Below are 23,569 nucleotides of genomic sequence, written 5' to 3' on the forward strand. Positions count from 1 at the left end.
ATAATTAACCCTGATAGCAGAAAAAAAATACAGAAATAAACGTTTTTTATCACAGTCAACTACAATCTCACAGCTCTGCTGTGAGTGATTACCTCCCTCAAAACAAGTTTTGAAGACCCCTGAGTTCTGTAGAGATGAACCGGATCATGCAGGGAAGACAATAAACTTCTGACTGAATTTTTTGATGCGTAGCAAAAGCGCCAAAAAAGGCCCCTCCCCCTCATACACAACAGTGAGAGAGATCAGTAAACTGTCATAAATTAAATAAAAACGTCTGCCAAGTGGAAAAAATAGTGCCCAAAACATTTTTTCACCCAGTACCTCAGAAAATTAAACGATTTTACATGCCAGCAAAAAACGTTTAACATAAATAAATTAAGTGTTATTAAAAAGCCTGTTGCTAGTCCCTGCAAATTAGGCTAAAGTCTTATGCATACAGTATAATTCCAGTGAAGTGCCATTCCCCAGAATACTGAAGTGTAAAATATACATACATGACAGCCTGATACCAGTTGCTGCTACTGCATTTAAGGCTGAGTTTACATTATATCGGTATGGCAGAATTTTCTCATCAATTCCATTGTCAGAAAATAATAAGCTGCTACATACCTCTTGCAGATTAATCTGCCCGCTGTCCCCTGATCTGAAGTTTACCTCTCCTCAGATGGCCGAGAAACAGCAATATGATCTTAACTACGCCGGCTAAAATCATAGAAAAAACTCAGGTAGATTCTTCTTCAAATTCTACCAGAGAAGGAATAACACACTCCGGTGCTATTATAAAATAACAAACTTTTGATTGAAGGTATAAAACTAAGTATAATCACCACAGTCCTCTCACACATCCTATCTATTCGTTGGGTGCAAGAGAATGACTGGGGGTGACGTAGAGGGGAGGAGCTATATAGCAGCTCTGCTGGGTGAATCCTCTTGCACTTCCTGTTGGGGAGGAGTTAATATCCCAGAAGTAATGATGACCCGTGGACTGACCACACTTAACAGGAGAAAATTACTTTATTTTATCAAGGGGACAGACTCACAAAAAGTAAGACACATGAATGACACTGAGGAGACCTCAAGGATTAAGTTTATGTTGGGACTACTATAGCAATACACACATGGAGTTCTGGACAACAGTTCTATAGTAGATGAACCCTTACAGTAGCAGGCATGTTGTACTGAGAGTTCCCCAACCTTCTTCCTTAATTTGTACAAAACAACCATGTGTGCTTGAGCCGAGTTCCAGCTCTACCTACCGGACTCCAAAACAACTCATGCAGGAAGAGTAGTAGTAATTTCCAGCTATTAGTCTGAGATGCTTTACCCACCAGTGCTAATATGGTTCAACAGTGTGAGAGATCATTTGTTGAGAGGCACTGGCATTCTATAATGTATGGAATCATCGTCATTCAAGTGTAATCCCCCTTACACGTACCCTCACTCACACACACACTCAAAAGTTGTAAACAAATGATAGCTTCTGAGAAGAAAATGGATGGTGAGTCACTTAGGAATGTCATGTAGCAACCAACCACTGGCTGTGTCCTGCTTAGGTATTGCATGATGCTAGTAAAAAAACCCCGGATGGTACCTTAACACATGGTTGTTTAACTGTAAAGTTTTTGAATAAACGTTGATACAGTGTTATGCACATCAAATTTTGTCAGCCGGATGGCATTATGAATTAGCTGGGTGGGAGCAGTGTAATACTTGCAATATTATGGTAATTTTCAGTTTTTTATATAAATGTTAGTTAAAATATCCAAAGCACAAATTAATTGTATAATTTAGCATAAAATGATGTAATGATAATCTGTGCATTAAATATTGAATGGAAATAAATAGCTAATCTTAGCTACATATTTGCTTAAGTTTTAGCCAGGTGATAGTTTGCCTATTAAAAAAAGGTCTTGGGAGAACACAGATATGGTGGAAAGTAAATAGAAAAGATACAATGTTACATATTTGACCGAGCTGTCCAACACCATAGCTTTGAGGCAACTAAACCTGATAATTTTGTTTCTTTTTAGACACAATGAGTCCACGGATCATCATCCTTACTTGTGGGATTACATCTCCTGGTCAGCAGGAAGAGGCAAAGAGCACCACAGCAGAGCTGCTATATATAGCTCCAGTCATTCGACCGAAGTTAGGAAGAGAAAGAAAAAGCCAAGGTGCAGAGGTGCCTGAAGTTTACAAAAAATAACTCCCTGTCTTAAAAAGAACAGGGCGGGCCGTGGACTCATCGTGTCTAAAAAGAAACAAATTTATCAGGTAAGCATACATTTTCTTTTCTTTTTAAAGACACGATGAGTCCACGGATCATCATCCTTACTTGTGGGATACAATACCAAACCTAGAGTACACGGATGGTTTGGTAGGGACAAGACAGGGAACCTAAACGGAAGGCACCACTGCTTGAAGAACCTTTCTCCCAAAAGCAGCCTCAGCCAAGGCAAAAGTATCAAATTTGTAAAATTTAGGAAAAGTGTGAAGAGAAGACCAAGTTGCAGCCTTGCAAATCTGTTCCACAGAAGCTTCATTTTTGAATGCCCATGAGGAAGAAACCGCCCTAGTGGAATGAGCCGTAATTCTTTCAGGAAGCTGCTGCCCAGCAGTCTCATATGCAAAGCGGATGATACTCCTCAACCAAAAAGAAAGAGGTAGCAGTAGCTTTCTGACCCTTACGTTTTCAAGAGAAAACTACGAACACAGAAGAAGACTGACGAAAATCCTTAGTTGCTTGTAAGTAAAACTTCAAAGCACGGACTATGTCCAAATTATGCAGATGCCTTTCCTTCTGAGAAGAATTAGGACACAAGGACGGAACAACAATCTCCTGATTAATGTTCCTGTCTGAAACAACCTTAGGAAGAAAACCTAGTTTAGTATGTAAAACTACCTTATCCGAATGGAAAATAAGGTAAGGTGAATTGTATTGCAACGCCAACAGCTCAGACACTCTTAGAGCTGAAGAAATAGCAACAAGAAATAAAACTTTCCAAGACAACAACTTAATATCTAAGGAATGAATAGGCTCAAACAGAGCCCCTTGAAGAACCTTAAGAACTAAATTCAGACTCCATGGAGGAGTAACTGGTTTGAACGCAGGCATGATCCTAACCAAGGCCTGACAAAAGGATTGAACATCTGGGACATCAGCCAGACGTTTATGTAACAAAATAGATAAGGCAGAGATCTGACCCCTTAGGGAACTTGCCAATAAACCCTTCTCCAATCAGTCTTGGAGAAAAGACAACATTCTGGGAATCCTAACCTTACTCCAAGAGTAACCCTTGGATTCACACCAATAAAGATATTTACGCCATATCTTATAGTAAATCTTCCTAGTTACAGGCTTACGCACCTGAATCAAGGTCTCTATGACCGAAAGAGAAAAACCCCGCTTGGATAGAATTAAGCGTTTAATCTTCAAGCAGTCAGTTTCAGAGAAATTAGATTTGGATGAATTAAGGGTCCTTGAATGAGAAGATCCTTCCCTCAATGGTAGTCTCCAGGGTGGAAGGAATGACATGTCCACCAGATCAGCATACCAAATCCTGCGAGGTTACGCAGGAGCAATGAATATCACTGATGCCTTCTCCTGTTTGATTCGAGCAATGACCCGAGGAAGAAGAGCAAACGGGGGAAAAAGATATGCTAGGCTGAAGGACCAAGGAACTGCTAGAGCATCTATCAGTTCTGCCTGAGGATCCCTGGACCTTGACCTGTATCTTGTGAGCTTGGCATTCTGACGAGATGCCATGAGATCTAACTACGGCCTACCCCATTTGAAAATCAGGTTGGAGAATACTTCCGGATGGAGTTCCCACTCTCCCGGATGAAAAGTCTGCCTGCTCAGAAAGTCCGCCTCCCAGTTGTCCACCCCTGGGATGTGGATCACTGACAAATGGCAAGAATGAGCCTCCGCCCTCCGGATTATCTTGGCTACCTCTGTCATCGTTAAAAAAAAAAAAAAAAAAAAATAGGACAGCTGCCTGTTCTATGTGACAATAAAATTCTTTGATTACTGAAAGTGCTGAGGACCCTGTGCTATTTTTCTATATGTTTAAGGACTTGGCAGTATCCTTAGGTCACTCGAGCACTGCAATTGGAGTGTGTGCTGTTCCTACTGTTTCCATTATCTGTCATTGCTAAGGAACTCTTCGTTCCTCCCTGATCATTGATGTAAGCCACTGTCGTTACGTTGTCCATCTGCAATCTAATGAACTGGGCCGAAGCCAACTGAGGCCAGGCCAGAAGAGCATTGAAAATCGCTCTCAGTTCCAGGATGTTTATAGGAAGAACAGACTTCGCTGGAGTCTACACTCCCTGAGACTTGGAGAACCCCAGACAGCTACCCACCCTAGAAGGCTGGCATCTGATGTCACAATCACCCAGGATGGTCTGCGAAAGCATGTTCCCTGGGATAGATGATCCAGAGACAACCACCATTGAATTGAATCCCTTGTCTCCTGCTCCAGAGTTATTCCAGGAGACAAGTCTGCATAATCTACATTCCACAGCCTGAGCATGTTTAACTGCAGATGTCTGAGGTGAAACCAAGCAAACGGAATGATGTCCATTGCCGTCACCATCAGTCCGATTACTTCCATGCACTGGGCCACTGAAGGCCGACGATTGGACTGAAGGTCTCGGCAGGCATCTAGAATCTTTGATTTCCTGACCTCTGTCAGAAAAATCCTCATATATATAGAAACTATTACAGTTCCCAAGATAGTCACCGTTGTTTTCCGGATTAAGGAACTCTTGTCCAGGTTTACCTTCCACCCGTAAGTTCTCAGGAAGGATAGTACAATGTCGGTATGGGACCTTGCTTGTTGACAAGATAGCGCCTGGATTAGAATATCATCCAGATAAGGAGCCACCACAATGCCCCACAGCCTTAAAACCGCCAGCAGAGACCCCAGAACTTTTGTGTCTGTCCAGAAATGCAAACCTTAGGAACTTGTGATGATCTCTGTGGATAGGAACATGTAGATATGCATCCTTTAAAGGGCCATTAAACCCAAAAAATTTCTTTCACAATTCAGATAGAGAATACAATTTTAAACATTCCAATTTACATTTATTATCTAATTTGCTGCAATCTTTGTATATACTTTGTTAAAGAGATAGCAATGCACATTGGTGAGCCAATCACATGAGGCATCTATGTGCAGCCACCAATCCGAAGCTACTGAGCCTATCTAGATATGCTTTTCAGGAAAGAATATCAAGAGAATGAAGCAAATTAGATAATAGAAGTAAATTAGAAAGTTGTTTAAAATGGTATTCTCTATCTGAATCATGAAATAAAAAATGTGGGTTTAATGTCCCTTTAAGTCCACTGTCGTCATAAATTGACCCTGAATCAATGGAAGAATGGTACGAATAGTTTCCATCTTGAAAGATGGAGCTCTGAGAAACTTGTTCAGACTCTTGAGGTCTAAAATAGATCTGAAAGTTCCCTCCTTCTTGGGATCTACAAACAGATTTGAATAAAAACCCGGCCTGTGTTCCTGTACGGGAACGGGAATAATCACTCCAAGAACTGGTTTGCAGATAATCTTGAAAGAAGAAATCTTCCTCAGGGAGGAAAATTTTTTAACTCTAGTTTGTATCCCTGGGACACAATTTCTATGGCCCAGGAATCCTGAACATCTCGCACCCAAGCCTGAACGAAGAAAGAAAGTCTGCCCCCACCAAATCCGGTCCCAGATCGGGGGTATGCCCTTCATGCTGATTTGGAGTCAGCAGTAGGTTTCTTGTTTACCCTTGTTCCAAGGCTGGTTGGATCTCCATGTGGGCTTAGATTGCGAATAGTTTCCTTCCTGTTTAGAGGAGGACGAGAAAGAATTTCCCTTGAAATTGCGAAAGGAACGAAAATTATTTTGTTGTCCTTTTTGTTTATTTCTCTTATCCTGAGGAAGGAGATGACCCTTACCTCCCGTGATGTCAGAGATAATTTCCTTCAAGCCAGGTCCAAACAAGGTCTTTCCTTGTAAGGAATAGCTAGAAGCTTACACTTAGATGAAATGTCTGCAGACCAAGGTTTTAACCATAAAGCTCTGCGGGCTAGGATAGAGAACCCTGAACTCTTAGCTGCCAATTTAGTAATTTGCAGAGAAGAATCTGAAATAAATGCATTGGCTAACTTCAGAGCTTTAATTTTATCTTGGATCTCCTCCAAGGAAGTCTCAGACTTAAGAGACTCAGACAGAGCATCAAACCAATAAGCTGCTGCACTAGTGACAGTAGCAATGCACTCAGCCGGCTGCGACAGCAGACCCTGGTGAACATAAATCTTTTTAAGTAGACCCTCCAACTTCTTGTCCATGGGGTCTTTAAAGGCATAACTATCCTCAATAGGAATAGTAGTTCGCTTGGCTAAGGTGGAAATATAGCCCCTTCCACCTTAGGAACCATCTGCCAAGCTTCCTTGACAGTGTCAGCTATAGGAAACATTTTTCTGAAAATAGGAGACGGAGAGAAGGGAATACCTGGTCTCTCCCATTCCTTAGAAACAATCTCCAAAGCTCGCTTAGGAACTGGAAAAACATCTGAGAAAGTCGAAACTTTGAAATATTTGTCCAATTTACTCGCCTTCACCAGAGACTACTACTGTGGAATCACAGTCGTCTAAGGTAATCAATACCTCCCTGAGTAACAGACGGAGGTGTTCTAATTTAAATCGGAAAGAGACAACCTCTGAATCAGTCAAAGGTTCTGAATCTGAAATCTCGCCATCTGATAAAACCTCTAAACCCTCCATCTCAGTTCCCTGAGAGGGTACCTCTGAGACTGCCACCATTGCATCAGAGATCTCACTGATAACATGCTTGTCTTTCCTCTTGCGCTTGCCTTGAAGCATAGAAAAAGCAGACAATGCATCAGAAATTGTGGAAGAAATAACCTCCTCTATGTCTTTTAAAGTAACTGCAGCAGGTACTAGCACAGAAGTGCAGGGCACTGTTGGTGGGGACGTTAATTTTTGGGACGCCTGGGGAGAAAGTTGCGGCATAAATTGACCCTCATCTGAAGACTCTTGGACAACATCTGCCTAAGAGGAGATTGGCTCAGAAAAAATCTTATCCCTAAAACTTACAGTCCTTTCAAAACATGTAGGACAGAAAGGGATTGGTGGTTCCACATTTGCATCAAGACACAAAGCACATGTAACAAATTGTACACCCTCTTGGTCCATCTTTCAACACAAATTTTCAAATAAAAGATAGAAAAAAATGATAAATATCAAAGATAATTATAAAAAAAACGTTACTGCCCCTTTAAATACAAAAATATAAATTCACTATTTTTCTGCAAAATATCAGACTCTATTCTTAAGCCTAATGTTTAAAGAAAAAAGCTAATTAAATACACCTCTGCAGCCTGATGAGGTGCTCCTACCTTGATAAATGACACCGGATTCCTCTGCTATTGATCCGATAACAATCACACTGCCAGGAAACTCCGGAACGGTCTTAACTCATCTGCACTAGAAACGCATGATATTATATTGCATGCCGCTCTAGAACAGATAAGTAACTTGTCCAGATCAGTGTCGTAGCTAAAATCAACCACCGCTATGACCAGGAAAAGAGCGCTCTACAGAAAGGTGTGCAAAAACACAGGACGTCCCACCCATCGTGGATGTTACCTAAAGATCAATGTGTCTGCTCCATAAGAGAAATATAGTGAAACCACCGGAGCCTTCCCCAAACAAAAAAAGCAACTCATCTACAGCCCCAGTGCCTGCAATATCTCACTGCCCCCCAAAAAAACTTTCATTTGAAAGTTAAAACGAGTCCCAACATAAAAAAGGCTTTAACCATTAACCCCTTATGTTCCATAGTGCCGTTTGTACACAAACATACTGAGTCTCCTTAGGTCCCAGAAAAAAGGCAGCACTTACCTTAAACAGTTCCCAAGCTTGAGAGGTCCTCTCCCTCACATTGGCCCGAGAAATAAATACATGCTGAGTCAAGTAGTACCTCAGACTGAAGGAGACAGGGCAGCACAAATATGGGAGGCACAGTGAGAATTATGTCCCACAAGTTCCCATTGCTCTAAAGCCACCAAAGCCCTACTGTAGAGACTGAAATGGAACCAGGCTACACCCCAGAACAAAGTACCACTCTCTGGCACTACTTTAAAATAACAAACTCTTGATTGAAGAATCTAAAACAAACACCTCACTTTACCTCTTCCTATCACTAACGTAGGCAAAGAGAATGACTGTGGGAGGGAAGGGAGGAGCTATATATAGCAGCTCTGCTGTGGTGCTCTTTGCCTCCTCCTGCTGACCAGGACATGTAATCACACAAGTAAGGATGATGAATCGTGGACTCATCGTGTCTTTAAAAAGAAAATAATATATAACTTAAAATTTCCTATAAACCCATAAAAATATATCCAAAAACTGAAATCCACCCTTTTATACATAACAGAGAGTGTTCAGCTTTTAATTACTAAATATTAGAGAGCAATAAAGTTTGACAGGCTTGTATAGAGCACAGTTATGTGGGTTTTTAAGTGTATTTTAACTACTCAGTTTCTTTTGCTATAACAAGGTTCGAGATTTTAAATATCCGAATTGAATATTAAACTAATGGCTCAGTTGACACTCTTATGTAATCTTATGCATCAAAACGTTATATTATTTTAACAGTGAATGCACACTAGATAGATAGACAAATAGTGGGGTGAGATATATATATATATATATATATATATATATATATATATATATATATATATATATATATATATATATATATATATAAAGCAGTTTCAAAGAAAAGAAAAGGAAACAATATGTTCACTTTAATTTTGTTAAGTAGTTGGAATAAAATCCATTCTGATATTTGGGCCCATATGTGATTAGAAAATACTAATATTACATTTTAAATATTGAATCCCTAAAGATAAAATCCCTAAAGATAAAAAATATCAAGTTTTTCACTTTACATGCTTTGTATATGGAACAGTTTGAAATTAGGCATTTGAAAATCAATAATTATTATACAAGATTTCCTGGAAAATATAAGTACTTAATGTGCAAATTAAAAAAATAATAATGTGATAAATATAATTTAATACAGCCCTCTTTAAGACAATTCCTCTCTAAATAACTAAAGCCTCTCCTTGATGACTAATACGTGAGAATCCTCAGAGATGTGCACACAAATAATAAAAGGTTCATCTTTTGGATCAGTAATTTGGCACATATTAAAGCTTGGTTTAATCTGGATCCTCTGGGAGACTGTAAAACTGATGCTGTTTGACCTTTTAGGACAAGCAAGGTATGCTTATAATTTATAAATGTTATTCTTCAATAAAGTGCATCTCTTCCAAGATCTTGCTATGTGTTTTCGGTTTCAAAACTTTCCAAATCCCTGATACTGTATGAGCAAAACAGCAGTCCTTCAATTATAGGCTCCATTTATTGCAGAAAAAGACCATTGCAAGGCAGCAATCTTTGGAATGACCCATGTGGACATATTCACCTAACTTTTGGAGATTTTCCAAAAATACATAAGCAGCTCTGATGTATGAAATAAGTCTCCTTTCTTTCAGAAGGTGTGGCACGCACCATAAAGTGATACTCTATGGCTTTACAAGCTCCACAGTACAGACTGTTGTTTAATTAAACAATATAGAGTCTGGGTCTTGGTTGGCCATCTCTGCTATGTGCTTTAGGACATCCTTCTTTGTGATTATTCCTAGCAATCTCCTAGAATGAAAAAGTACATAAAATGGTAAATGCCAACATAAAAATTGTCTGACAAAACATTTTCCATTTTCTCTGCAACTCTCAATTTATAATTGGCTACAAAGTTCATTGCAAAAAGTAATCTGCACACAATATTAGGAGATTAATACATTGTTTTTATTTATAAATAAAAGACAAAACATTTATCAATATATTAGAAAGCTGGTGCAAACCCTCTGTGCAATAAATAATAAATAAAAAAGTAAGAAATCATAGGATATCAATCAGATCCTACAAAAAGAGGGGGAATACAGAACTCTTAAATTTGCTTATAGATTGTAAAATGTTATTTTCTTAATTTTACCATAAAGCCCCTTCTCTAATCATTACATGATAAAGTTAAAATTTAATTAAAAATAATAATTTAATTATTCTATCAATATTACAGTTAAAGTTAATGATTCCAAATCAAGCAAGTGCTCCTTTCTTAACTTTCCTCGGTTCCAAATAAAAAGTACTAAATTAAAAATAAAAGATTTACCATCTACACCAGGGGTGTCCAAACTTTGCTCTCCAGAGGTTTTGGAACTACATTTCCCATGATGCTCAGCTAGATAAAATGCTGTCTGAGCATCATCGGAAATGTAGTTCCAAAACCTCTGGAGAGCAAAGTTTGGACACCCCTGATCTACACTATATACAGAAAATGGATAGACCCATGCAAAAACAGAATTTATGTTTACCTGATAAATTTCTTTCTCCTACGGTGTATCCGGTCCACGGCTTCATCCTTACTTGTGGGATATTCTCAATCCCTACAGGAAGTGGCAAAGAGAGCACACAGCAGAGCTGTCCATATAGCTCCCCTCAGGCTCCACCCCCCCAGTCATTCGACCGACGGTTAGGAGAAAAAGGAGAACAATAGGGTGCAGTGGTGACTGTAGTTTACAAAAAAATAAATTTTAAGCTGACCAAAATGCCAGGGCGGGCCGTGGACCGGATACACCGTAGGAGAAAGAAATTTATCAGGTAAACATAAATTATATTTTCTCCTACATTGTTGTATCCGGTCCACGGCTTCATCCTTACTTGTGGGAACCAATACCAAAGCTTTAGGACACGGATAAAGGGAGGGAACAAGTCAGGTAAACTAAACGGAAGGCACCACTGCTTGCAAAACCTCTCTCCCAAAAATAGCCTCCGAAGAAGCAAAAGTATCGAATTTGTAAAATATGGCAAACGTATGCAGTGAAGACCAAGTCACGGCCTTACAAATCTGTTCAACAGAAGCCTCATTCTTGAAAGCCCATGTGGAAGCCACAGCTCTAGTAGAGTGAGCTGTAATTCGTTCAGGAGGCTGCCTTCCAGCAGTCTCATAAGCCAACCGGATGATGCTTTTCAGCCAGAAAGACAGAGAGGTCGCAGTCGCCTTTTGACCTCTCCTCTTGCCAGAATAGACGACAAACAAGGACGATGTTTGTCTGAAGTCTTTAGTTGCTTTTAGATAAAACTTTAAAGCACGAACCACATCAAGATTGTGTAACAGACGTTCCTTGTTAGAAACTGGATTAGGACACAGAGAAGGAACAACTATTTCCTGGTTGATATTCTTATTGGAAACCACTTTTGGAAGAAAACCAGGTTTGGTACGTAAAACGACCTTATCTGTATGAAACACCAGATAGGGTGAATTACACTGCAAAGCAGACAATTCAGAAACTCTTCTAGCAGAAGAAATAGCTACTAAAAACAAAACTTTCCAAGATAGTAACTTAATATCTATAGAATGTAGAGGTTCAAAAGGAACCTCTTGAAGAACTGAAAGAACTAAATTTAGACTCCATGAAGGAGCCACAGGTCTGTAGACAGGCTTGATTCTGACTAAAGCCTGTACAAACGCCTGAATATCTGGCATGGCTGCCAGACGCTTGTGTAACAAAACAGACAGAGCAGATATCTGTCCTTTTAAGGAACTAGCTGATAGACCTTTCTCCAATCCTTCTTGGAGAAAAGATAGTATCCTTGGAATCCTAATCTTACTCCATGAGTAACCCTTGGATTCGCACCAGCAAAGATATTTCCGCCATATCTTATGGTAAATTTCCCTGGTGACAGGCTTTCTAGCCTGGATCAGAGTATCTATAACTGATTCCGAAAACCCACGCTAAGCTAGAATCAAGCGTTCAATCTCCAAGCAGTCAGTTGTAGAGAAACTAGGTTTGGATGTTCGAATGGACCTTGAATTAGAAGGTCCTGCCTCAAAAGGCAGCTTCCATGGTGGAACCAATGACATATTCAGCAGGTCTGCATGCCAATTCCTGCGTGGCCACGCAGGAGCTATCAGAATTACCGAAGCCTTCTCCTGTTTGATCCTGGCTACTAGCCGGGGGAGAAGGGGAAACGGTGGAAAGACATAAGCTAGATTGAACGACCAAGGCGCTTCTAAGGCATCTACCAATGTCGCCTTGGGATCCCTGGACCTGGACCCGTAACATGGAACTTTGGAGTTCTGACGTGATGCCATCAGATACAGATCTGGAATGCCCCATAGCTGGGTCAGCTGAGCAAAAACCTCCGGGTGGAGTTCCCACTCCCCCGGATGGAAAGTCTGACGACTCAGATAATCCGCTTCCCAGTTGTCCACTCCTGGGATATGAATTGCTGATAGATGGCAGGAGTGATCCTCTGCCCATTTGATGATCTTGGATACCTCCCTCATCGCCAGGGAACTCTTTGTTCCCCCCTGATGATTGATGTAAGCTACAGTCATCATGTTGTCCGACTGAAATCTGATGAATTTGTCCTCCGCTAGTTGAGGCCATGCCTGGAGCGCATTGAATATCTCTCTCAATTCCAAAATGTTTATCGGGAGAAGAGATTCTTCCCGAGACCATAGACCCTGAGCCTTCAGGGACTAACAGACCGCGCCCCAGCCTAAGAGGCTGGCGTCGGTCGTAACAATGATCCACTCCGGTCTTCGGAAACTCATTCCCTGAGACAGGTGATCCTGAGACAACCACCAGAAGAGTGAGTCTCTGGTTTTCTGGTCCATCTGAATCTGGGGAGACAAATCTGCATAATCCCCATTCCATTGTTTGAGCATGCACAGTTGCAATGGTCTTAAATGAATTCGAGCAAAGGGAACCACGTCCATTGCCGCAACCATTAGTCCTATTACCTCCATGCACTGAGCTATGGAGGGTTGAGGAATGGATTGAAGAACTCGACAAGTGTTCAAAAGTTTTAATTTCCTGACCTCTGTCAGAAAGATTTTAATTTCTACCGAGTCTATTATTGTTCCCAGGAAGGGAACCCTTGTGAACGGGGACAGAGAACTTTTTTCTATGTTCACCTTCCACCCGTGAGACCTTAGAAAGGCTAGAACAATGTCCGTATGAGCCCTTGCTTTGTGAAAGGATGACGCCTGTATTAAAATGTCGTCTAGGTAAGGTGCTACTGCAATGCCCCTTGGCCTTAGCACCGCTAGAAGGGACCCTAGCACCTTTGTGAAAATTCTGGGAGCAGTGGCCAATCCGAAGGGAAGAGCCACGAACTGGTAATGCTTGTCCAGAAAGGCGAACCTCAGAAACTGATGGTGATCTCTGTGGATAGGAATATGCAGGTACGCATCCTTTAAGTCCACGGTAGTCATATATTGACCCTCCTGGATCATTGGTAAAATTGTCCGAATGGTTTCCATTTTGAATGGTGGAACTCTGAGGAATTTGTTTAGGATCTTTAAGTCCAGAATTGGCCTGAAAGTTCCTTCTTTTTTGGGAACTACAAACAGGTTTGAGTAAAATCCCAGTCCTTGTTCTGCTGTTGGAACTGGGTATATCACTCCCATTTTTAAAAGGTCTTCTATGCAATGTAAGAATGCCTGTCTCTTTATCTGGTCTAAAGATAAGCGAGACATGTGGAACCTTCCCCTTGGAGGAAGGTCCTTGAATTCTAGAAGATACCCCTGAGAGACAATTTCTAGTGCCCAGGGGTCCGGAACATTTCTTGCCCAGGCCTGAGCAAAGAGAGAAAGTCTGCCCCCTACTAGATCCGGTCCCGGATCGGGGGCTACCTCTTCATGCTGTCTTGGTAGCAGCAGCAGGCTTTTTGGCCTGTTTACCCTTGTTCCAGCCTTGCAATGGTTTCCATGCTGGTTTGGGTGCATTACCCTCTTGCCTAGTGGCTGTAGAGGTAGAAGCCGGTCCGTTCCTGAAATTGCGAAAGGAACGAAAATTATTTTTAGCTTTGAAAGATCTATCCTGTGGAAGGGCATGGCCCTTTCCCCCAGTGATATCTGAAATAATTTCTTTCAACTCTGGCCCGAATAGGGTCTTACCCTTGAAAGGAATATTAAGCAATTTTGTTTTGGACGACACATCCGCCGACCACGATTTTAGCCAAAGCGCTCTACGCGCCACTATAGCGAAACCAGAATTTTTTGCCGCTAATTTAGCTAACTGAAAAACGGCATCTGTAATGAAAGAATTAGCCAACTTCAGGGCATGAATTCTATCCATGACTTTATCATAAGAAGTCTCCTTCTGGAGCGAGTTTTCTAATTCCTCAAACCAAAAAGCAGCTGCAGTGGTTACAGGAATAATGCAAGAAATTGGTTGAAGAAGAAAACCTTGTTGAACAAAAATTTTCTTAAGTAAACCTTATTTTTTATCCATAGGATCTTTGAAAGCGCAACTGTCTTCTATTGGTATAGTCGTGCGCTTAGCTAGCGTTGAAACTGCCCCCTCTACCTTAGGGACCGTCTGCCACGCGTCCCTTCTGGGGTCAACAATGGGGAACATTTTCTTAAATATAGGAGGGGGAACAAAAGGTACACCTGGCTTCTCCCACTCCTTATTCACTATATCCGCCACCCTCTTAGGTATCGGAAACGCATCAGTGTGTACTGGGACCTCTAAGAATTTATCCATTTTACACAATTTTTCTGGGACCACCAAAGGGTCACAATCATCAAGAGTAGAAAGGACCTCCTTAAGTAGGGCGCGGAGGTCTTCTAGCTTAAATTTAAATGCTATGGTATCAGGCTCTGCCTGCTGAGAAACCTTTCCTGTGTCAGAAATTTCTCCCTCAAACAGGCCCTCCCTCACCGCCAAGTCAGATTGATGTGAGGGCACTACAGATAAATTATCCTCTGCGTCTGCTTGCTCATTTTCTGTATTTAAAACTGAGCAATCTCGCTTCCTAGGAAAAGCTGGCAGTTTGGATAAAAATGCTGCGAGAGAATTATCCATTACTGCTGCTAACTGTTGCGTAGTAATAGCAATTGGTGCGCTAGATGTACTGGGCATCGCTTGCGCGGGCATAGCTGGTGTTGACACAGAAGGAGAGGATAGTGAGCTATCCTCACTACCTTCAGCTAAAGAATCATCTTGGGCTATATCTTTAAGCGTGATTGTACGGTCCTTAAGCTGTTTGGACGCTATGGCACACTTCACAGATAAATTTAATGGGGGAACCACCTTGGCCTTTGAACATACAGAACATAGGTTATCTGAAGGGTCAGACATGTTTGACAGACTTAAACAGATCTTCAATGCAATAAAAAATTATTTTTGACAAAAACGTTACTGTGTCTTTAAATAATAAAAGTGCACACTTTATTACTGAAACATCAAAAAACCATCAAATAAACATCCGATTTTAATGAAATTTTCACCCCAGTGTCTTAATGCTTTGAAAAGATTGCACACAAATTTTCAGACCAATTAACCCCTTAATGCCCAAACCGGAGCTAATAACAGCAATTAACCGGTTAAAAACACTACAGTACTATGCCACAGCTTCCACTGTGGCCTTTACCTTCCTTAGGGATTATTTTAGTAGGAAATAAGCCTCTCTGGAGTCTTTTCTGATGCCTCTGGACTCCCCACGTGAAGCTGCATGAACTGCCAAGGCAAAACTGCGCAATTGAGGCGTGAAAATGAGGCCTCCTCCCTCTTCATTCCAGAGTGGAGGGGCCTTTCTGACTAGATTAGGTGTCCAAATAGGTGCCAGGCGCAAATTAAACTCCAAAAGTGTTTTAAAGTCTGAAAAATCACCTTATTTATAGTGAAAACATGCTAAAAAGCAATCGATTAAGCCCACAATAGTGTCAACCAGCGTAGAGCCCTTAATATAAGACATAATTTTATACAGAGTCTAGGAAAAATGGCTTACCTATCCCAGAGGGGATTGCTGACAGTCTTCTAGCATTACTAGGTCTTGTTAGAAAAATGACTGATCATACCTGAAGCAGTTAAACCTGCAAACTGTTCCCCCCAACTGAAGTTCTCTGGTTTCAACAGTCCTGCGTAGGAACAGCAATGGATTTTAGTTACTGGTGCTAAAATCATATTCCTCTCGGCAGAAATCTTCATCACTTTCTGCTGCAGAGTAAATAGTACAAGCCGGCACTATTTTAAAATAACAAACTCTTGATAGAAGAATAAAAAACTACAACTAAACACCACATACTCTTTACCACCCCCGTGGAGATGCTACTAGTTAGAGCGGCAAAGAGAATGACTGGGGGGGCGGAGCCTGAGGGGAGCTATATGGACAGCTCTGCTGTGTGCTCTCTTTGCCACTTCCTGTAGGGATTGAGAATATCCCACAAGTAAGGATGAAGCCGTGGACCGGATACACCAATGTAGGAGAAATAACCTCTGCTGCTTTTTCAGATCATGTAATTGTATGGAGCAAAAACACAAGACACAAAAATAAAGGGAAATGAAAGCCACCACTACCAATTATAAATCTTACAGAGGAAGGGAAATAAGCGGAATATGTAAATTACAAATTTGCAGGAAACCAGCATACAAAATTCCAAGACTTCGCTGACTAATTGAATTGTTGCTTTTTCCAATATGAAGGATTATGATAATTATTTTCAACTTTTAGCACAGTATGAAACATTCTATCAGACAAATCAGATTTCTACAGTTTGATTCACTTAATTAGCATTTTCTATAGGAAAAATGAAGGCTTAGGATAGAAAACTGGACCCTGGTAAAGAGAATTTGTAACGCAATATTCATGCCAAAATTGAATTGCATTGATGCGCAATTCAAATTTGAACAGAAGCATTATTTAAAAAAGTTTTCTCAAAAATGTTTCTAGTAAAATCTATCACTGCACAGACACATGGAACTTGTTAAGATATGCTACACACACAAGCATTTTAAACATTGTGTCTGCTCAGAGAGCTGGCACTGCGTAGTATTACAGACATACCTTGTTTTATTGCGCTTCGCTTTATTGCGTTTCACATATATTGCTCTTTTTACAAATTAAAGGTTTGTGGTAATCCTGTGTCAAGCAAGTCTATCTGTGCCATTTTACCAAAAAGGAAATTTATGTTTACCTGATAAATTGATTTTTTGTAAGATATGACGAGTCCACGGATTCATCCTTTACTTGTGGGATATTATCCTCCTGCTAACAGGAAGTGGCAAAGAGCACCACAGCAGAGCTGTCTATATAGCTCCTCCCTTGACTCCACCCTCCAGTTATTCGACCAAAGGTATAGGAAGAAAAAGGAGAAACTAAAAAGTGCAGAGGTGACTGAAGTTTTAAACAAAAAAAATAATCTGTCTTAATTTGACAGGGCGGGCCGTGGACTCGTCGTATCTTAGAAGAAATCAATTTATCAGGTAAGCATAAATTTCCTTTTCTTCTATAAGATACGACGAGTCCACAGAGTCATCCTTTACTTGTGGGATACAATACCAAAGCTACAGGACACGGATGAACGTGAGGGACAAGACAGATACCTAAACAGAAGGCACCACTGCTTGAAGAACTTTTATCCCAAAAATAGCCTCGGAAGAAGCAAAAGTATCAAATTAGTAAAATTTGGAAAAGGTATGAAGGGAAGACCAAGTCGCAGCCTTACAAATCTGTTCAACAGTTTTTAAAAGCCCATGTGGAAGCCACCGCTCTTGTAGAATGAGCTGTAATCTTTTCAGGAGGCTGCTGTCCAGCAGTCTCATATGCCAAACGGATGATGCTTTTCAGCCAAAAAGAAAGAGGTAGCCGTAGCTTTTTGACCTCTACGCTTTCCAGAATAGACAACAAACAGAGAAGATGTTTTGACGGAAATCCTTGGTCGCTTGCAAGTAAAACTTCAAGGCACGAACCACGTCCAACTTATGTAACAGACGCTCCTTCTAAGAAGAAGGGTTAGGACACAGAGAAGGAACAACAATTTCCTGATTAATATTCTTATTTGAAACAACCTTAGGAAGGAATCCAGGTTTAGTACGCAAAACCATCTTATCAGAATGGAATATAAGATAAGGTGAGTCGCATTGTAACGCAGATAGCTGAGAAACTCTTCGAGCAGAAGAGATAGCAACTAAAAACCGAACTTTCCAAGATAGAAGTTTAATATCTATGGAATGCATGGGTTCAAACGGAACCCCTTGAAGAACATTAAGAACTAAATTCAAACTCCATGGCGGAGCAACAGGTTTAAACACAGGCTTAATTCTAACCAAAGCCTGACAAAACGACTGAACGTCTGGGACATCTGCCAGACACTTGTGTAGTAAGATTGACACATCAGAAATCTGTCCCTTTAAGGAACTAGCTGATAACCCCTTCTCCAATCCTTCTTGGAGAAAGGACAAAATCCTAGGAATCCTGATCTTACTCCATGAGTAGCCTTTGGATTCGCACCAATAAAGATATTTACGCCATATCTTATGATAAATTTTCCTAGTGACAAGCTTCCGAGCCTGAACCAAGGCATCAATGACCGACTCAGAGAATCCCCGCTTAGATAGAATCAAGCGTTAAATCTCCAGTCAGCTGCAGAGAAACTAGATTTGGATGTTGGAAAGGACCCTGAATGAGAAGGTCCTGTCTCAGTGGCAGTTTCCACGGTGGCAGATTACATTTCCACCAGGTTTGCATACCAAGTCCTGCGTGGCCACGCAGGCGCTATCAATATTACCGAAGCCCTCTCCTGTTTGATTCTTGCAATCAGACAAGGTAGGAGAGCAAAAGGAGGAAACACATAAGCCAGGTTGAACGACCACGGTACTGCTAGAGCATCTATCAGTACTGCTTGAGGATCCCTTGATCTGGACCCGTAACAAGGAAGTTTGGCATTCTGACAAGATGCCATCAGATCCAATTCCGGTGTGCCCCATTGATGAATCAATTTTGCAAACACCTCCGGATGGAGTTCCCACTCCCCCGGATGAAAAGTCTGACGACTTAGAAAATCCGCTTCCCAGTTTTCCACTCCTGGGATATATATTGCTGATCGATGGCAAGAGTGAGTCTCTGCCCATTGAATTATTTTGGAAACCTCTATCATCGCTAGAGAACTCTTTGTTCCCCCTTGATGATTAATATATATATGCTACAGTCGTGATATTGTCCGACTGGAATCTTATGAATTTGGCCGAAGCCAGCTGAGGCCACGCTTGAAGCGCGATGAATATCTCTCTCAGTTCCAGAATATTTATTGGTAGTAAAGACCTCCTGAGTCCACACACCCTGAGCCTTCAGGGAATTCCAGACTGCACCACAGCCCAAGAGGCTGGCGTCCATCGTCACTATGACCCATGCTGGCCTGCGGAAGCACATTCCCTGGGACAGATGATACTGTGATAACCACCAATGAAGAGAGTCTCTGGTCTCTAGATCCAGATTTATCTGCGGAGATAAATCCGCATAATCCCCATTCCACTGTCTGAGCATGCACAGCTGCAGTGGTCTGAGATGTAAGCGAGCAAACGGAACTATGTCCTTTGCCGCTACCATTAGTCCAATTACCTCCATACACTGAGCCACTGATGGCCGAGGAATGGAATGAAGTGCTCGGCAAGTGGTTAAGATCTTTGATTTTCCCCGCGGCCTTAGAACTGCCAGAAGGGACCCTAGCACCTTTGTGAAAATTCTGGGAGCTTTGGCCAACCCGAAAGGAAGGGCCACAAACTGTTAATGTTTGTCCAGGAAGGAGAACCTGAGGAACCGGTGATGATCTTTGTGGATAGGAATGTGAAGATACGCATCCTTCAAATCCACGGTGGTCATATATTGACCCTCCTGGATCATTGGTAAAAATGTTCGTATGGTCTCCATCTTGAACGATGGGACTCTGAGAAATTTGTTTAGAGTTTTGAGATCTAAAATCGGTCTGAAGGTTCCCTCTTTTTTGGGAACCACGAACAGATCGGAGTAAAACCCCTGACCTTGTTCTACCTTTGGAACTGGGCAGATTACACCCATGGTATATAGGCCTTCTATACAGCGTAAGAACGCCTCACATTTTGTCTGGTTTACAGACAAACGTGAAAGATGAAATCTCCCCCTTGGGAGAGAATCTTTGAATTCTAGACGATACACCTGGGTCACAATTTCTAATGCCCAGGAATCCTGAACATCTCTTGCCCAAGCCTGAGCGAAGATAGAAAGTCTGCCCCCTACTAGATCCGGTCCCGGATCGGAGGCTGCCCCTTCATGCTGTCTTGGTAGCAGCAGCGGGCTTCTTGGCCTGTTTACCTTTATTCCAGGTCTGGTTATGTCTCCAGACTGACTTGGATTGAGCAAAGTTCCCCTCCTGCTTGGAGGCGGATGAGGAAGTAGAGGGACCGCCTTTAAAGTTTTGAAAGGAACGAAAATTATTCTGTTTGGTCCTCATTTTAACCGTCTTGTCCCGAGGAAGGGCATGACCTTTACCTCCAGTAATGTCAGAAATGATCTCCTTTAGTTTAGGCCCGAATAGGGTCTTACCCTTAAAAGGGAATAGCTAAAAGCTTGGATTTAGATGACACATCAGCAGACCATGACTTAAGCCATAACGCTCTACGCGCTAAAATGGCAAAGCCTGCATTCTTAGCCGCTAATTTAGCCATTTTGAAAGCGGCATCTGTAATAAAAGAATTTGCTAGCTTGAGAGCCTTAATTCTATCCAAAATATCATCTAATGGGGTCTCAACCTTAAGAGACTCCTCTAGAGCCTCAAACCAAAAAGCTGCTGCAGTAGTTACTGGAACAATGCACGCTATAGGTTGCAGAAGAAAACCCTGATGAATAAACAGCTTATTTAGAAGCCCTTCTAATTTTTTATCCATAGGATCTTTGAAAGCACAACTGTCCTCAATAGGTATAGTTGTACGATTAGCCAGGGTAGAAATAGCTCCCTCCACCTTAGGGACCATCTGCCACGAATCCCGAATGGTGTCAGATATGGGAAACATTTTCTTAAAGGTAGGACGGGGAGAGAACGGAATGCCTGGTCTATCCCATTCCTTAGTAGCAATGTCCAATGGAAAAACATTAGTGTAAGTAGGGACCTCTAGATATTTATCAATTTTACACTGTTTCTCTGGCGGGATGACAATAGGGTCGCAATCATCCAGAGTCGCTAAAACCACCCTGAGTAAAAACGGAGGAGTTCAAGCTTAAACTTATAGGCCGTCACATCTGAGTCTGTTTGAGGGAACATCTTTCCTGAATCAGAAAGCTCTCCCTCAGACAGCAATTCCCCCACCCCCAAATCAGAACACTGTGAGGGTACATCAGAGATGGCCAATAAAGCATCAGAGGGCTCGGCATTTACTCTAATACCGGACCTACTGCGCTTACCCTGTAAACCAGGCAGTTTTTTTTTTATGTATTATTAAGCATCCATATTACAACATATTTTTTATTAATTTCCAAGTGCACGAACAACTTAAACAGAGATTCTTACAGCTTTTAAAACAAATTGGTCATTCCTACAATTCAAAAACACATAAAATGAATAGCTGTGATATATTAAGTCATATATTGGGACCAACACCAGGTCCTCCTTGAAATCTTATATACAAGAAACAGAGCATATCTTATCTTAAGTTATGTTACATTCGCAGTCTAATATAAAATAACCACAGGGCGAATCATGTAAATTTCATTCATTATTCCATAAACGTCACATCACATCGATATATTCAGAATAAAAGAAACAAAAAGACAAAGAGGGGGAGAAAAAAAAAAAAAAAAAAGACCTTCTCTATTCTTCTTCTCCCCCCTCCGCCCACCCCACTGAATTATCAGTGCCACCTGACCACCACCCGGGAAAATGACCTGCAAAAATATTTTGAAGAACAAAACTCGAATTACTCAATGGCTTAACCACTTGGGTTTGAATATTAATCGGGAGAGATTTAATTATTCCTTCCCATTTGAGAAAAAACGCCTGTATCTGTTCATTATTTGAAATTTGAATATTATATTGTTCCATTATTATTTGCATAATAACTGCGTCCTTGAATTCGGAAAATTTGGGTGCATGTACTGCTTTGAAGATAAGGTTACGAGCTAATATTAGTAATGTGTTTATAAGTTTATATTCCTTACATCTCACTGAATATCTAAGTAAAAACACAATATCTTGGGGGCCTATACTTATTCTAGCGATAACTGTTTGATCTAGTAAAATACTTTACCCCAAAATTGAGATATCTTAGGACATATCCACAAACAGTGTAGTTTATCTGCTCTCTCTCTGCTACATCTTGAACATAAATGCACATTCTTAGACCACACAGACATTTTCTTAGGGGTGATATATACATTGTATAGAATTTTTAAATGTGACTCACGCCATGCTGTGGGGACCCAAGAATCATTAATTACTTGGAGACTACCTTGTATATCTGTTACATCTAGATCTGGGAAATATTTTAACCATGTTAACTGAATATATGTAATTTGTCTTAATTTACTATTAGCATTCAATATCTTATAAAAAGTTGAGATTGAAAATCTTCCTGCTTGATATATTTTTATTCCAGTTGCTAACGGGCCTGTAGACCAAGTTGGTTTGTATTGTTTTTGCAACTCTGCTAAGTAATGCCGGATCTGAAGATAAGTGAAAAAATTCTTACTTTGTATTCCATACTTGGCACAGATAGAGTGAAATGAGTCAATTACACCATCTGCTAATAAGAGCTGTTTGACATATATTAAACCCCTCTCTCGCCAGCCCTAGAAGACTTTATGATCATGTCCTGGTTGGAATTTGGGATTGCCCTGTATTGTTAAAAATTCAGTTACTTTGGGATTAACCCGAATTTCTATACAAAATTTTTGCCATGCCCAGACAACATTCTTAAACGTCATTAAATTGTAAACATTCCCGGGCAATTCCCTCAGTGAACAATGTAGCAAAGCATTCAAATTAAATGGGGCAGTAATACTAGACTCAAACTGATATAGAGTAACATATTCTTTCCCAGTGATCCAATCAATGGCGTATTTGAGTAGAGCGGCCCAGTTATAGTATTTGATGTTAGGGAATGATAGTCCAGCTGCCATATTGTCATTCATTAGTCTTATCAGAGCAATCCTCGGCTTACCCCCTTTCCATATAAACTTAGAACACATTTGATTAAATTTCACTATATCCTTATTTTTAAGCATCACAGGAATGTTCTGTAAAAGATAAAGAATTTTAGAGAATAGTATTGTTTTTATTTACATAATACGTGATATAAGTGAGATCGGGAGGTTGATCCAGCTTTCTAATTGTTTCTGCATTACCTTCAGGCAAATTGGGATATTCATATCATACCACTCCAATGGGTTATTACTCAAAGATATAACTAAATAATTTATAGATTTGGTTTCCTTAAAGGGATGTTTCATGCTACTTTTCGCCGGTTTCATTATCCATAATAGTTCGGATTTGGTAAAATTGATTTTATAACCCGAAACTAAGCCAAAAAGTCGCATAATCATTGTAAGCTTTGTCAAATTGCTTTCTAGGTTATCTAAAAAAATCATCTGCATACAACGAGAGTGTAAACCTATGTTCCCCAATACTAATGCCGTGTAATTGATCCCGTAGCATTATGGCCA

The 23,569-nt window shown here is 40.7% G+C and overlaps 1 protein-coding gene across 2 annotated transcripts in view; it reads right to left on the bottom strand.

Moving 5' to 3' along the window:
* Nucleotides 1-8,811: 8,811 nt before the first annotated feature.
* CLCN5 (chloride voltage-gated channel 5) overlaps nt 8,812-23,569 on the bottom strand; it is a 526,001-nt gene continuing 511,243 nt past the window's right edge. For both annotated transcript variants that reach the window (XM_053698989.1, XM_053698988.1), the window contains one exon: nt 8,812-9,736. In XM_053698989.1, coding sequence (XP_053554964.1) covers nt 9,646-9,736 — 91 coding nt within the window. In that variant the 3' untranslated portion in view covers nt 8,812-9,645. The remainder of the gene's footprint in view (nt 9,737-23,569) is intronic.

The sequence above is a fragment of the Bombina bombina genome, chromosome 1, assembly GCF_027579735.1.
Source record: "Bombina bombina isolate aBomBom1 chromosome 1, aBomBom1.pri, whole genome shotgun sequence".
Taxonomy (NCBI): domain Eukaryota; kingdom Metazoa; phylum Chordata; class Amphibia; order Anura; family Bombinatoridae; genus Bombina; species Bombina bombina.